This window comes from Mya arenaria, chromosome 10 (assembly GCF_026914265.1).
Source record: "Mya arenaria isolate MELC-2E11 chromosome 10, ASM2691426v1".
Lineage (NCBI taxonomy): Eukaryota > Metazoa > Mollusca > Bivalvia > Myida > Myidae > Mya > Mya arenaria.
Window position 1 is genome coordinate 37,156,393 of NC_069131.1, and position 15,439 is coordinate 37,171,831.

The following is a 15,439-nucleotide window of genomic DNA, read 5'->3' on the forward strand; positions in this document are numbered from 1 at the left end:
GAAAGGAAATGATGATAATTTTTCAGAGTACAATGTTTTTTAACAGTTACATGAAAATATATTTAGTGATAAGCATTGTCCTTTCAAACTACATTTAGACCATTCAATGTATATTTCCGTTCGTCGGACTAATTACACATATTATTCAGAAGTTAATTTCTAATGCTTTATTTTTTTATTTTGACCGCCTGCTTAAATAGCATCAGTCTAAAAATAAATGTTCCAACCCACTCGCACCCCCATCATACAGCAACAAAAAACCTGCATACTTGCGAAGTTCCATGTCATGGAATATTTGCTCTTAAAGAAGATCAGGAAAAGTAATATACCTTCAGAAAGGAATAATTAAGTGCTGTGCGTTTCCCTACTTGCGTGGGATATCATTTAGTGTGAGAACAGACTGTTCTAGTTTAACGAGGTTGCTCCGTTAAGGCAAATAGCCAGTTGGCTTAAAACCTGCCACATAACGACATGATTGTGGATAGGGGAAAGGTTTCCTTCATGTCAATGTGGACGCCGATGTCAAGAATGCTGTTCAAGGACGCTTGGCTAGCTTACAGCTACAACGGAAAGTTGGATGATTTGCCATTACATTTATCATAAATAGAGTTGGTTTATAAATCCGTGGGAACTCGTCTGGAAGTTGCATTGCATCCTCTACCATTGCACAAGCAATTAAAGTTAAAAGGTGTCATCAATATAATGAATTTCTAATAATGTGTGTTCCTTTATACACTGTTAAGTACATCAGTGTACATTTGAGTTTGTCAATTTGTATTATTTCATTTAGTGATAAATTGCTTTTAAATATATGGTATTTTTGTATGTCATTTTCATTTCTACAGTATGATACCAGTATCAAACCAACCAACCAAATCAAATAAAAACACCGTCATACCTGTCATATATGATTTAATATTTGAAGTCATTATACTATCTTAAAACAACAATGTAAATACATATTTAATGTTATAAGTGTTACATATGCTTCATATAAGTTTCTTGAATTTTGAAATATTGTGTAATAGTTATTCAAGGGACATAATAGAATAATCATACAAACCGTTCGGTGATGGCTCAACAGTAGACTCCTTTGTATGATATCGGCACGACGTCGGGCCGCAGTCGTACAAATATAGTACTTACAACATATTTTTTTACATGCTTTCCAAGACATGTAATACATATTATTGTATTTTATTGAGTTTCCTTTGCATATAGTTAAAACACAGCGAACTGCCATAATTTAATTCGGATTATTTTTTTATCAACACATTATCGTCCTAACATTGGCACTTCATTGACAAGTTGAACTGATAGCCCGGATAGGCTCCGTGTCTGTGTGTGCGTGTGTGTGTGTGTGCTACCTGGATAGTATAAAGTGTAAAGAGTGGCAGGTTAATGTACGAATCGGTGAAATATAATACGGTCCTACACAGAACCAAACGATAATCCTCTATCGAATAGATACTAAGTCGAATTCAATATTTAATTCAAGATATTGTGCCTTACGCTCGATGTTAAGGCGTCAACAATATGAATACAGAGCGAAATAAACAAACACAACCGACAAATCATAACTGAAATTCCATTCGACTTAAGCATAACAATTTTATCGTCACAACAATATGTATAGAAACAAAAAACACATGGCATAATATATAAAATGTATCTAAGAAGAAGACGAGTAAATTAGCAATTTATTTAAAATAACATTTTTTTTTCATAAAAAAATGAGACATTTATGAACAATATTAAGAATAATAACTGCAATGTAAAAACATTAAACTATCCAGCCAGACGATTCATAAATGAGAGGGAAATCAACAAGGTAATTGTGGCATTAAGTATTCAAAAAAGTTGTGAATATCATTGCTTTAATAGCTTTCGACAAGCTCATTAGTCGCTATTTATAACCACGACATAACATCTTAAACAATCGTACACACGCGAAAGTGGTTTACAGAATGAGTTGCGGTGCGTCAAATCTTCCCACCCAGTGGTAAACAGGTGTTTAATAAGTATCTTTCATAAATTCTTCTAGTAGTGAATAATGTCTGTATTAAAATTATATTTTTGTAAAAAAAATATTCGAAAAAATTTATTGTACAAAATGTATACTAAAACAGCGTGTACTGAATTTGGACACGGACGTGTTGAGTTTCCAACACCATCAATCTTAGACTCAACAGTAGCCGTGTGAAAGTAAAAGTTAGGACTAGTACAATGCAGGAACATCCATTCCACTTTCATCTCACGCAATGCTCCATTTATTGGCTCTTTCTTTTCATACAACAGTATATGGTAGAAGTCAGCAGGGCGCTGACCGCAGCCCCTATGGCTGTCCAAAATGACCATCCAAACCGGCCTCTAGACATTTTTTCCACCTGTAAGTCTATGCCCCAATCCTGCTTCGCCTTGATCCCGAATATCACGATGCCTACCGCTATAGCCACAGCTAAAAGATAAAAGAGTGTATGTATTTTATTTTTTGTATTTTGTACTATTGGCAAGTTGTGCTTTTCTATTTACAAAGTTAATGGTTAAGTATGCCTTTGAACTTGCTTGAATTTACACAGTCAAGACATCAGGTATCTTAATCTTGTACATTCGTAATTTCTGTTTTTATATGTAACTTTTTAAATGTATGGATTTTGCTTGAACTGACGTTTTAAAAAGATAAACCATTTTAAGGCTGTAGGCCGAAGGCGAAAATCAAAATCAGACAGCCTCTGATCTGAAGTGACATGTTAAAATGATAAATTCACCGGGGTTACACAATGGAACATATGGGGTTAGCGGTTTAAAACAATGATAAATTAAATACCACTCTGTTTAGACACGTTCATAAGTATGCAACGTTAAAGTGAATTTAAAAGCAAGCCAATCAATCATGAATTACTCTTGGCGCGGAACCGAGGTGACTAGATAATTATAGCTTATTTCGCAGGAAAAAATGTTTACTTAAAGATCATGCCTTCAATTACCTACAGCAAATAGTCATCACGTACTCGGCCAATATCGGGTTTTATCTAATTAACTTTAAACTAACAACAAACTTGCGAGATGAAAGTAATGGTCATACACCTAAGTATATTTTGGTTTATCGTTAAATGTTATGACACTAATTGTATTAAAATTCATTAATATACTTTACTTTGTCTTAGATAATAACAGGCAGTTATCGGTTACACTGAAAATATATTTAGGATTGTATTTTATTTACTGTGAACAAAATTGTAAAAGAGTAAAATCTCTCATGTCACACCCAGAGCCGTTGTCAGCGCTTTCAATTTGTATGTTTGGAACACTAATTGCGTTCCTACAAGATTAAATTAAAAGGCCAAACTAATCTATACTATAGCGTGCACAGGCAAAATTCCTGGAACGATTACGGTTTTAACAGAATGATGCCAACTACATAATTGACATACCCTTTTATACCCTTTCATTGTTTTCTCTAACAGAAAAAGCCTGCAAATCACAACTGTAAGTTTGATCTTTGCCACAACACTATAGACTTTTATTAAAATTCCATGTTGCATGTTCAGGCAATCTTAATCCTTCGTTTTTATTTCTTTGACGTTTACACATCTGCTCGAAAGAATGTTCCTGCATTTGATTGCAATAACTATAAACCTTTCCAGACATGCATTAACTTTTCAACGTAAAATTGCAATACCCAGGGACTTGTCAGTTTTCAAATGTTAAAGCAGATAATGCTTTTAATGTTCACACATGCTTTCATGTGATGATACTTAAAACCTAATTTGCATCTGAGAGCTTAAGTTTCCCGTTCAATACATCAAGTATCAGTGACCAGATTTTATTACATAAACATAAAACCATATATTTTTATACACACACGTGTAAACGCACGAACCACGATTCATATTTATATTTTAGCTCGTCCATTTAGAGGGATAAATCGTTGAGATTCATGGTCTTAGAGCTTTCAAGGCCTTTGTGTTTTCACTGTCGTCGGTATTGTAATACGGCGTAATATTTCGGCGTATTTGTCTGATTATATTCATCGGTGTTCGGCGACTCTCTCAAGAAAACAAATATTGTGCATGCTATACTAAGTAGGATCTTATTTGGTCAATAATGATTATCTTAAACCAAACATCGGCCATCACTTGGCTAAATGCCTGCAAAAAAGTGAAACTTTATACATGCATATATTTACTTGAACATTCATGGTTTAGAACATTCACAGACAAAACATAATGTCAAAAGTTTAAATTTTGGTTTTGTTCGTATACATGGAGTCATTATTTCTATTGTCCTATTTAAATGAGTGCGGTAACGGTCTTCTACGCCGAAATTGTACGAAAATGTTTTATCATTGCAACACAAAATATTCATTTCCATCATTGATAGCAATTGTACTAGTTTAGGAATAATTGCTCAAAGAATATGGTGAACTTATTTCTAGTCGCTTAAAGTAATGGGACTATGGCACATCATCGGCGCGACAGAAACGTTAAAAAAACGTCTGTTGTTTCTGAGAAACAGAGTTTATTTTTGAAATTTCGACTTGCGGGCTTGTCTCCGTTGTGTTCATTGTGTCTTAGACGGTTTCATGGAGACAGCATGTGCACGTTTATAGACAAGTTTGTTCGACTACGGGTAGAAATCCTCTGTAGTGTTACTCACAAAGCTAATTGACAATCCTAACACTTGCTGATGGCGAACAACTTTGTTGTTTTTATGCCATTGATCATATATTTGTATCGTTCAAATCTGATATAACGACAAGCAAAGATTATGCACCAATCTTTAGCAATTACATATACTAATGCAATATAAATTACAATGATATTGTCATTACCCATTGAACTACTCACATGCGACAATGAGAAATCCACAGATGGGTTGATGAGAGTTACATCGATGGCACGTGCAACACAGAGATATTGTGGCCACCAGCAGAGCCAGGAGGCCTAGGACCAGCGCCACGGACATCAAACCCTGCGTCGCCTTGAACCATGCTGAAAAAGACAGTAATAAAAGCAAGTTTAAAACATAATTTTACAGATGCAACAAGTGCTAGACATATAGGGGAAATGCCACAAGTATATCGCTGATGCTTAGGGCAAGGGCCAAAGACATACTATCATATAATATATTGACACAAAAGCGATGATACATGCAAAACAGGAAGCATAATTGCCTATAGGAGAACGGAAATTCCCAGAGACTGGGCCAACTGCATGAAACTTTGTATCGCAATGAATAATGCTGAAACGATAAGTTATGATATGTAAACAACTTTTTTGGCGATAGCTATGATGAACACAATGATACTACAAGGAGATCAATTAGGCACATATGAACAATGCCAAGGACATGTGTTTTCTGTGTATTTTTGAGTAGTGTTAAACCGTGGTAAAAATAATTAAGTACAAAATCAGTACACAAATCCGGAAGCTGATATTTTGAAGCAGAACAACTTCATGTAAAGGGAAGAACTTGGCGTCAACAAGATTCAATGTCAAGGCCCTCGAAAGACTTTGGCTTCTTTAAGGTCGGTAAATAAATAGCGGATTTCCATTTATCGTTCAAAACTGTTTATTGTTGTAATTAAAGACGTTGATGTAACACGATATTGTGCAATTACTTGCAATAAATTCATTCGTCATATATTGTTAGGGTATTCCTGCGTACCCATAAATAAGTTTTAATATAACTTAAAATGTGTGGAAACGAAAGATGTTCACTCTTTGAATGCCATTTAAGTAATGGAATTTTGACATTATTTGATACATCGAAAGAAACGTTGATTGGTTTTTAACAGTTACCGGATCAAGGTAATATTCCTACATGTTTGTACAGCTTAATAAAACAGCTGTATAAATAAAAACACATGCATTTACGATACGCTCACTCATCATTAAGGTCGCTTTAATTTATTTTTTTTACATGTTAAGTTATATTGTACGTGGAAACACGCACACTCATTTTTTGGTTTACTGGCATGGAATGAATACGCTTATTGCATGATGCAATGGTTATCTATTTATATCAACTGCGTGAGCCGAGATATCAATACAATTAAAACTATAACATTACAAGTGTTTTTCCTCAAGACATATGGCAACTCATCAATATTTGTATAAAACCTTCCACCGCAACACTTGTAAAAGCTGTTGCAATCGGTGTCCTTGACAAAATTGCACTTGTCATGTTGTTTTTATAAATCCGTTGGCTGTATTTGAAATATTGCTTTTAAAATGCTGCGTTTTTTCTACAGCGCTTTGAAAAGTGTAATGTGTGTTAATTGGTTGCTGATATTCATCCGCTCTTGGCTTGCTTGTTGTTTTATGTCATTAGAGACGTATGGAGATTCTTTACATTTTATCGATAGTTTGGAGTCAGTTCCGTACTTTAATCAGTATATTGGGAGCTTGAAGTACAATTTAATACTTGACATAACGCTACAATGTTCAACAACATCACCCAAAGTACTTTAATCAGTATATTGGGAGCTTGAAGTACAATTTAATACTTGACATAACGCTACAATGTTCAACAACATCACCCCAAGCGGATGGCAATATTTTGTCATTCACATTTGACCAAAGGAAATATCTCCAAAAAGATTCAACCTATATTACTGTGGCTTGCTAAGTCGCTGCACAAAACAAACACATGAGTAAAGGGTATAGGGTATAGCTAAAATCAAAGTTTTCGTACGGTGCAGACAGCCGTGACAACAAATAAGGTTTAATAAATCAAACATCAAGCACCGACTTTATTGTTTGGAAGGCAATAACATAACACAAATGGGCAAGTTAAAATACCGTGCTTTCAAGGTAAGAAAGACGCAATTTGCTGATATAAAAACAAAGTTTTAACAATCGGTACCAAGTTTTGCACGGGGCAAAACGGCCATGACGACGACCATTTGTGAGACATCAAGTCAATGACCATGCATCGAATCAATGTTTTGAATGCATACATATAACAGATTAGAGCCTGTTTAAATGCCAATTTATTGCATGCATAGAACGTACAATCCGATTTCATCATAAAATAGCAACATTTTGCCATTTTAACGTTTTGTGCAGACTTGTGGCAAAATAACCGCCTACTTTGACCACTTAGCCAACGAAAACCTTCAGGTGCCAGTTGAAGTTGAAGCAAATGAAAAGTTTTTAATTATACTAAAAATAACCAAAAATATTTGTAGAAATCCAAATTAAACATTTTTTTACAAGCTTTTGACTGGTTTGGAATTTCTGGTTCTTTTTTTCTAGCTTTTTGTAGAAAATACATGATTTTCGCTTTTTGGCTTTTCCGTACGCGATATTTCCGGTTTTGTTTGTTTCGAAAGCACAGATATCACCGAAAAGCAAGGAAACAAGCTCAGAAATTAACTAAAAAACCAAATGATCTGTACAGAAATTAAACCCGAGAAAGAAAGCAAAAACCATTGAAAAAAAGTTGAATTTCAGTGTTTTCTGTTAAAATTGCTGTGCCTTTTGAGAGCATGTTTTGGTCTTGGCTTCCGTGTGTTTTGCCTTGCGTAGTTCAATACTTTACCGTTCATATCTTGCTTCTCGGTGAAAATTCATACCCGGAGATAAAAGAAAGTTCCTGAGGATTTCTTTGGTAGAATGTATTGGAACATTTTCATTTTGTATATCAGGGAAAACCTCTCTTCTTTATAAAGTAAACTAGCCTTTATTAAACATTCACATGTGCTAAAACATTTATAAAATCTTGGATCTAAATGAATTAGTTTGTGAGGAGTACATATTGGAATAGAGCTTATGTAATGTGTTTAATATTTTATGTTGATTCAAGTATGTGGATATTAAACCTATTCATTACAAGCGAAGATACCTCTGGCACATTTTTCTCATTTCTAAGTTTTTAAATTTCCAAATAACTGAATTCCTTTCCTTAAACTGGACGTAAATAAATGATGTTGTTTAAAGTTTGGTTTCTCTTTTAATATTGCGTTTGGTGGTGGTACATTATTTGATAACTGGCATTCGTTTTATGCAGCATTTCCTTACAACAAATAAAGTCTTCCATCAGTATCAACCCTTTTGAAAACAAACTACGGCAAATAATTCGTGGATTTATGCTTACATTGTTGCATTTTTTATGAAATGTCAGAGAATAATTCCAGACAAAACAGCCAGTTTGTTTTTGCTAAAATTTTCGGTTCTTAAAGAGAGGGCACATGCCCCACTTTGCGAAAAATCTAACGTCAACAGATTGATCCTTCCATAGTTATTATATTCTTTGCAACATGTCCTCCTCAAAAATATCTAATTCACCTTCGCTTTTTTGTAAATTACAATGCCAGAATGTATACAAAGATTGCGTCAGATAGATTGTTGATTTTGCAGCCTGGCATTCTTTTTACGCTTTTTAAGGACGAAAAGGTAAACGTTTAATTAAATAATTTAATAAATGAAACACGCCTGGCAAATGTCAAAATACGTTTGCGTGCAGACAAATCTATTTTGATTTTTATTTTGTTTTGGAACGCGATGTTTGGAGAATTGGAACGCAAACAAACCAAATTCATAACCATACTGCTTAAATTTATCCTCTTTTTCCCCAATGATCGACATCTATATCGTGATCACTTATTAATCAATTAGTTTGCTATACATCATGTCTAATATGTTGTTGACATAATTATAACTGAAACAATGCAGGCCTGGGCCATTATCGGAACCACAACAATTATGGTAATAAAAACACATTTGTTTCCGGTTTTGCTTATTACTTTGAAGTTAGCCCATTGTCCATTGTAATAAGATGAGAAAGTATGGGAAAAATAATTGTCGCAATACATGTACAATTGAAACATAAATGAAAGATACGTTTATCTAAAACTCTCTTTTCTATTATAGAATAACTCTTATTTTGTGAAATTAGACGACTATCGTATTCGTACTTGGTGTATGTATCTTAATAATTATTATCATTCCATGTGCTTGTATCTCAGATCGAGGAAGGTATTCTTCAAGACTGATATCACTCTATCAGTATATCGATTAATACGGAATATAAATGGTAAAAGCAAATAAGCTACTGTTCCTTTTTTAATATAAACTGGACTAAACTGCATCTTGTAAAATTATTTGTGAAAAAAAACATTGCATAATATATAGGTTTAGTTGGGAAGCGTGATTGTGAGTAATGGTACAAACTACTCTCAACGCTCTATCCTTTAGCATTTGCTTGAGCGGCATTCTATTTTTCTGAAAATAACATCAACCCATTGCACATGATTTAATACTGACAACAACCAAAGAACAACCTTACCTGGGAACTCTCTGCTAATCCTCTCATTAAAGAACCAAGTACACATGTCCTTCTCACAATTCGCCAACAAACCTTTATGCACCGGTTTCATGATATAATCATCATACTCATTTACCCAATATGGCGTCATAAAACTCATAAAAATAGCCGCGACGGTAATAACAAGAGATATAAATCCAAGGTTTTCCAAAATTGACATTATTTATTCTAAATCCAATATAGTTCAGATTGTGGTTCTGATTTCTAATGTTATCATACTAACTAATTGAAGATACATGTATAAAACATATTTCCTTGTACATTTCTAAAGGAGACCTGCATGATTTGTTTCTATTTTAAATCACATAATATTCCATAAACTAGTAAACACTCTTATAACTTTCACAGGAAAATAAAACTGCTGTCAATGAAGAATCCGAAACAAACAATAAATCCAGGAGTTGAAAATGTAAACGAAACACTACAGTGTTGTTTCAACTTCCTTGTTTCTTACCATAGGGAAATTAGTAATAAAGAGTGACCTAGACATCAAGTTTAAAACATAAAGAGAAAGAGAGGTTTAGTTCTGATAAACCTAGAGAAATTCTAGCGGATCTATTTCATTTTAAGATTGTATGATATATATGCATGTATATGTAGAAGTACATAATTCACATGAAAAAGACCAAAACAAACGTTTTGTTTGATTGTTTAGCTATGCATGTTGTATGAAACGGCTTGTTCAGAACAAAAATAATTGTTGTCAGCTAATAAACAAATGTTAAAAACCAGTATCCAGATTGATTATATTGAATAAAATAAACAAACAAATTATTCAAGTAAGCATACTTGTATCAAATACCTAAATAAAACACGTAAGATCTTACACGGGCATATCTAAGATATCACGTTTCACATTAACTTATTTTTAGTTCCTTTGAATCGTTGTCTATTACGGTAATTCTTGAAAACAGAAAACCCATAAAGCGGACATTGCCAATGTAGCACTTTAATATCATTGTAATCATAGACGAAATAGACACTTAATAGTGCTGGCCGCGCATTATAGCGGAATCAAATGTAAATGGTGTTCTCAGTTGGTGCTGATTGACATTTCAAGGCCTACTGTACTAATGTCGTAGCATTGCTGCATTGCAGGAAGGTATTTTTTATCCCCAGGCGGTCTCCAACAACCTACCGATTCGTGTTCGCTGCATGGTCGGTTTTATACAATATATATTTATGTCTGCTATTTTATAAACCTGCGTTTAAGGGTTAATGTTCGTGGCATAACAAACAACACACACGAAAAATACAAACAACACAGCGATACCATACACATATCTGTTTATCAACAAAGTGAAAATCGCACGGAAACCAAACATTACGACTACGTCATTAATACTTAAGTTTAACTAAACTGCCTACATATCTAAAGTGAAATTACCCATTTCTTAAGTTCTGAGGGGTCATTGAATGTTGCTCAAGGGTCTTCAAAATCGAATGCATTTTTTATAAATCGGTGCTATGCTAGCTTTGGCCGTGCTTCAATAACCATCGTAGCCTGACAAAATCACCTAGAAATAATAAAAAAATATAGAAATAAAAGAGAAAAAATGGCAGCAGGCTTCTACTGTGCACCTGTTGAATAATAAACAACGTTTTTAACGCTAGATGTCTGAATAATCGATATGTAACACTCGTAATGTTACACTTTAAACTAAATTTGTGAGCATATTGGAGTGTATTTACGTTGCAGCCAAAAATCTCATCAATTAAATAATTATATTTTTGCTTTAATATTTAAACCTCAGCTACAATTAACAGCCCTTCAGAAATTGCTTTAATTTTCCGATGAATGCATCAGCTTAGAAGATTTTTTGGATCGCGAGGCATCGCGCACTTATATTAATCACGCACTTTTGTTTGTTATCTTTTAGCAGCCCACGAATATTTTAACTCAACATATTGAACAGTTTTAATTTATGACTTGTTAAATGTTTTTTGTCATAAGCGTTAATAGTTTACGTTACAAATTGATTTTATTATTGGACTGTGTTTTGTCCTTAGCAATAAATTGCGTTAACCGATTGGGTCGTTTTATTTACGGTAATGGTTAGTAGGAATTACTGAAACGTTTCATAATTGAAATAACCTATTTAATTAACGATTATGGAAAGAAATAATGAAGTATTGGTGTAAATATAAGTGATGAATTGCGTGACGGATATCGTCATCGGGGGTATGAACACAGTTGGGCTGGTTAAAGTGCGCTCGGACCTTTTGAACATCAAACACTTAAGTCAACGAAACTGCTATAAAAAAAACTATAATGACATCAATAACGCAATTTATTCCTTGATTGGCTAAGAATTTAGAGATCATATTTAACGTGTTTTTGAACCTTTGAAATCATGGCGAGCGAGTTAATAGTGTTTTGTTCCCACAAACATCTCTCGAAAAGATAGAGAGGTGTGTAGGCTATGATTTTTTTATTATGTTGAGAACCAAGATTATGTACCAAACCTTCCTATATCAGGGTAAATCACTATTGTAGACATTTTAAAATATTTATTTGCCAAATATAAAATGTTAACCCAAACAATGTACCATCTTTTTCGAATAACCCTCGTACACTCATGTCGCACTCATGCTTTTAAAAACAACAACAACAACACGATTTTCTATAGTTACTTTAAACTGTTTGAACGAATGATAGACGAACTTGTTATATCCATGCTATAAATTACTTTTAAGAACATATACTAAGATTACCTGGAAACTCACTCCCAATCCTTCCGTCATTGTAAATCACGGTACACGAGTCTTTTTCACAGGTGGCAAGAAGACCGTTATGGACAGGACCTGTTGCGAGATCACCGTCAGAAACCACCCAGTATGGCGTCACAAAGCTGATGAATACCGCTGCGTCAGTTATAACTAGTGAGATAAATGCTACATTTTCCACACATGACGTCATGTTTCATAGTGTACACACCTTTTCTGGATGTATAACGTTTCTTACAATAATTGTTAAGCTTTTTCGTTATAAATTAATGTCACAACGCTTTCGAATATCTCTGCACTATTTACAGCCAGCTTGATACATTCTACATTTTCCATATGTGACATCAATGTTCGTAATCCAGTAATAACAATTTAATAATCAAATCATTCAAATAAAAGATAACCGTTGACAACTAAGAAAAAAATGCCATACACAGTAACACTGTCCAAGTAAAATGCACATTTATTTAATAAATGAAATAAACATATATACATAAAACAAATATTATATATTCTATTTTCGTATTATAATTATTTTTCTCAGCAATTCTCTGATTTACTATTCGTTTCATGACTTTCAAAACAATTTAAAATTTATCCATAAACATAAAACTGATATATAACAATGAAAGAAATCCAATATTTGACAGGTGAAAACATCTGCAAACAAGTCCAATAGCAAATCCATCTCATATGGCCAACTTAGAAACGTTCAAACGACTTCTCCAGTGGCAGTATTTATAGGTTTTCTTTCGATGTTTATCAGAAACTAAATCTTCATAAGGAAGGGAAATATTCATAACAAATCCACAGAAATACAAAAAGAAATCAGGAATTCTACCCTCGAGGTAAAAATGTTTTATTAAAAGTGATGATTTTGTTGAAAACTGTATAACTAATGTTAATCAGGAATAAGAGTTCTTCCTCTCTCCAGGAAAAATGGTTAAATATTGTATTAATAATGTTGTCTGCAAGCGGTTTATCATAAACCATCAATAACACATTTAAGAAGCTTCGTAAAATTATGCGTTGTCTTGATGACTTTACTTGTAATTATATATGCGTGTCCAGTTTGTCAATCAACGAGAATTAAATATGAAAAAGAAGCCATATTAATTGTAAACTATGTAGGAACAAATGTCTCAAACAGTATATTGTACAAAGTTAAGAAAAAAGGGGATTTACCATATAAGTTTGACTTTCCTAAAGAGAAATGCCGAAAATAACGCCCTGGTCATAAGAACAATCCTTAAATGCTTTGAAATTATTCACTATGGGGTTCATATGCGTGTATTGATAATTTTGCATGTTTGTATTCAATATTTTGGACAAATATGTGGATCATCAACTATTTGTCAGCCCCGAATTTATTTCTTAGTGTTTTATTGACCATTCAAAGGACGAACCACCAAAAGTAATTAACTGACGAACAGCGATGAATTTGAATTGTCTGGCAAATGTTGATATCGTTCTTGAGGACCACAATTTTCATATAAGCGTCAACATCTCCGTGTTGCTTCGTGATTAACTGCGTGAAATGATCTTGCTTTTAAAGGCGTGGGTTCGCACCCCCACTTTAACCAAGCCTTTTTTTATTCGATAACTATTTTTTTGCAATTTCGACATCATAAAGTAAAATTATGATACAATTAGTGTTATAAGATGCAATACCAAGAAAGCGTTTCCAACTCAAAGAAATTCTTAATTAAAAATGCAAATCAATTGTATATAAACGACAGAGTTATTCAGAAAGCCACGTGTTATGCACATTTTGTAATGACGTTGTGTGCGCTTAATAAGAGCATACTTTGAGGGGTTTTTTTGGTGTTAAGAAACGTCAAAAAGGTTAAGAGGAGTCATTTTGATATAGAAACAAAAACAACAGTTAACATCACTGAAAAAGAATGGGACTTTAAACTTAACATTGAAACTTTAGGGCTTAATGTCACGAAATAGGTAACAGTTTAAATTCAGATTTCATCAACAACCGGCGTGAATTAATATGTTATTGTATGAAGTATATCACTTTTAAAATTGTCATACGTATTGAAATACTTAGAAAAAAGGCCATTGTTTTTTACCATTTAAGCTTTAGGCATATACGAGTACTCAAGGAGTTTAGATTTGTTCTGCAATCTCCGAACAACATGATCAGTCCTATCGCTGCCTTGGAAAACATCTATACGGATGGTTGGATTGATTTAATTCCTTTTTTGTAATAAGACAAGACAAGCAAAACACTTTTTACACAAGTTATATTTTCAGACATGCAAATGAATTTTATTAGTCATGCATTGCAAATCATTTGGCGTAAATAACAATGACATTTCCATTAAAAGTACAGTTATGTCTTGATTTAATTTTCAGAGAGAAATTAAACGAGCAGACTGTAAAACTTGAAATCCTAATGGTGCCTACAGACATATATTTAAAAGGATGGGGCCAATTGTTCAGAAATTTGTTCAAATAAACATTTTTGTTAAATTCATGGTTGTTTAATTTCAAATCCTTACAACTCAGGAGGCTCCATGGACCCACTTGTAATCTGTAGTATTCTCTTACAACATTCTAAACAACTGTTAATGCTGTAAATGTTTTATCAAAGTATATGCGCAAATCATAAACTATTTCACCTTAAACTTAACAACGACGTTGTTAGAAGAAGATCAATAGCATCGTGTTAGCCATACGACAATAATACAGTGGAACCTAAAGGGACAAACGTATAAGAATAACATTGGACACATATCTGATTGAAAGGGGTTCACTGAATTAAATAATTTATTAAGTTATTTGACTTAAATTATGAAATGATTTGTAAGCAGACAAAATATATTATACTTGAAAATACATTAGAAATGGGGTAATGCAACAAATGGCTGCGTGGCCACACATTTCCCAGTTTAATAGAACGCCAAAATATCGCTAATATAATGTTATCCGCACACAAAGTCTTGTTTAGATAATTAGGTTCAAATAAAACATATTTATTTCAATAAGTGTGCCCCTTTAAACGGAATGATGTCCAATACAATGTCCCTAGGCTTTCAAACGGGCAGGTGTTAAATGTAATGCTTAAAAGCTTTCTCTGCCTGTAAAGTGCCCCTTTCAACATACAAGGATCAACGCCAAACAAACCATATTCATTTGAAGGATCGCATGCATTGGTGTCATATGATTTGTAAAATGTTTAGGGACATTCAACCTATTTTTTATTTTTTGTTCAGATGTATTAAAGGGGTAACTCCGACGCACGATTTAGTAAAAATAACTGTTTACTACTGCAGTTAAAAATGTCAGAAAATTTTGAAATGCCCAATAGCCCTATTTTGGCCTTTCAATAGTTCTGACGTTGTTAAACTGCAGTAATTTATAGTTA

General features: G+C 33.4%; 1 protein-coding gene across 1 annotated transcript; it reads right to left on the reverse strand.

The window, feature by feature from the left end:
* Positions 1-1,805: 1,805 nt before the first annotated feature.
* Positions 1,806-9,679, reverse strand: LOC128205534 (uncharacterized). Its single transcript, XM_052907265.1, has 3 exons — positions 9,295-9,679; positions 4,851-4,994; positions 1,806-2,458 (listed from the first exon to the last, which is right to left on the reverse strand). Exons 1-3 carry the CDS (start codon positions 9,491-9,493, stop codon positions 2,271-2,273), a joined length of 531 nt encoding a protein of 176 aa, XP_052763225.1. The 5' UTR covers positions 9,494-9,679; the 3' UTR covers positions 1,806-2,270.
* Positions 9,680-15,439: the final 5,760 nt, after the last annotated feature.

Bases quoted from the DNA above. Each gene is read 5' to 3' on its own strand.
- LOC128205534 (XM_052907265.1), bottom strand. From the start codon at position 9,493: ATGTCAATTTTGGAAAACCTTGGATTTATATCTCTTGTTATTACCGTC. The intron at 4,995-9,294 runs GTAAGGTTGTTC...TGTCTTTTTCAG, and splicing joins GATTAGCAGAGAGTTCCCAG to CATGGTTCAAGGCGACGCAG. The intron at 2,459-4,850 runs GTGAGTAGTTCA...TTTATCTTTTAG, and splicing joins TGGATTTCTCATTGTCGCAT to CTGTGGCTATAGCGGTAGGC.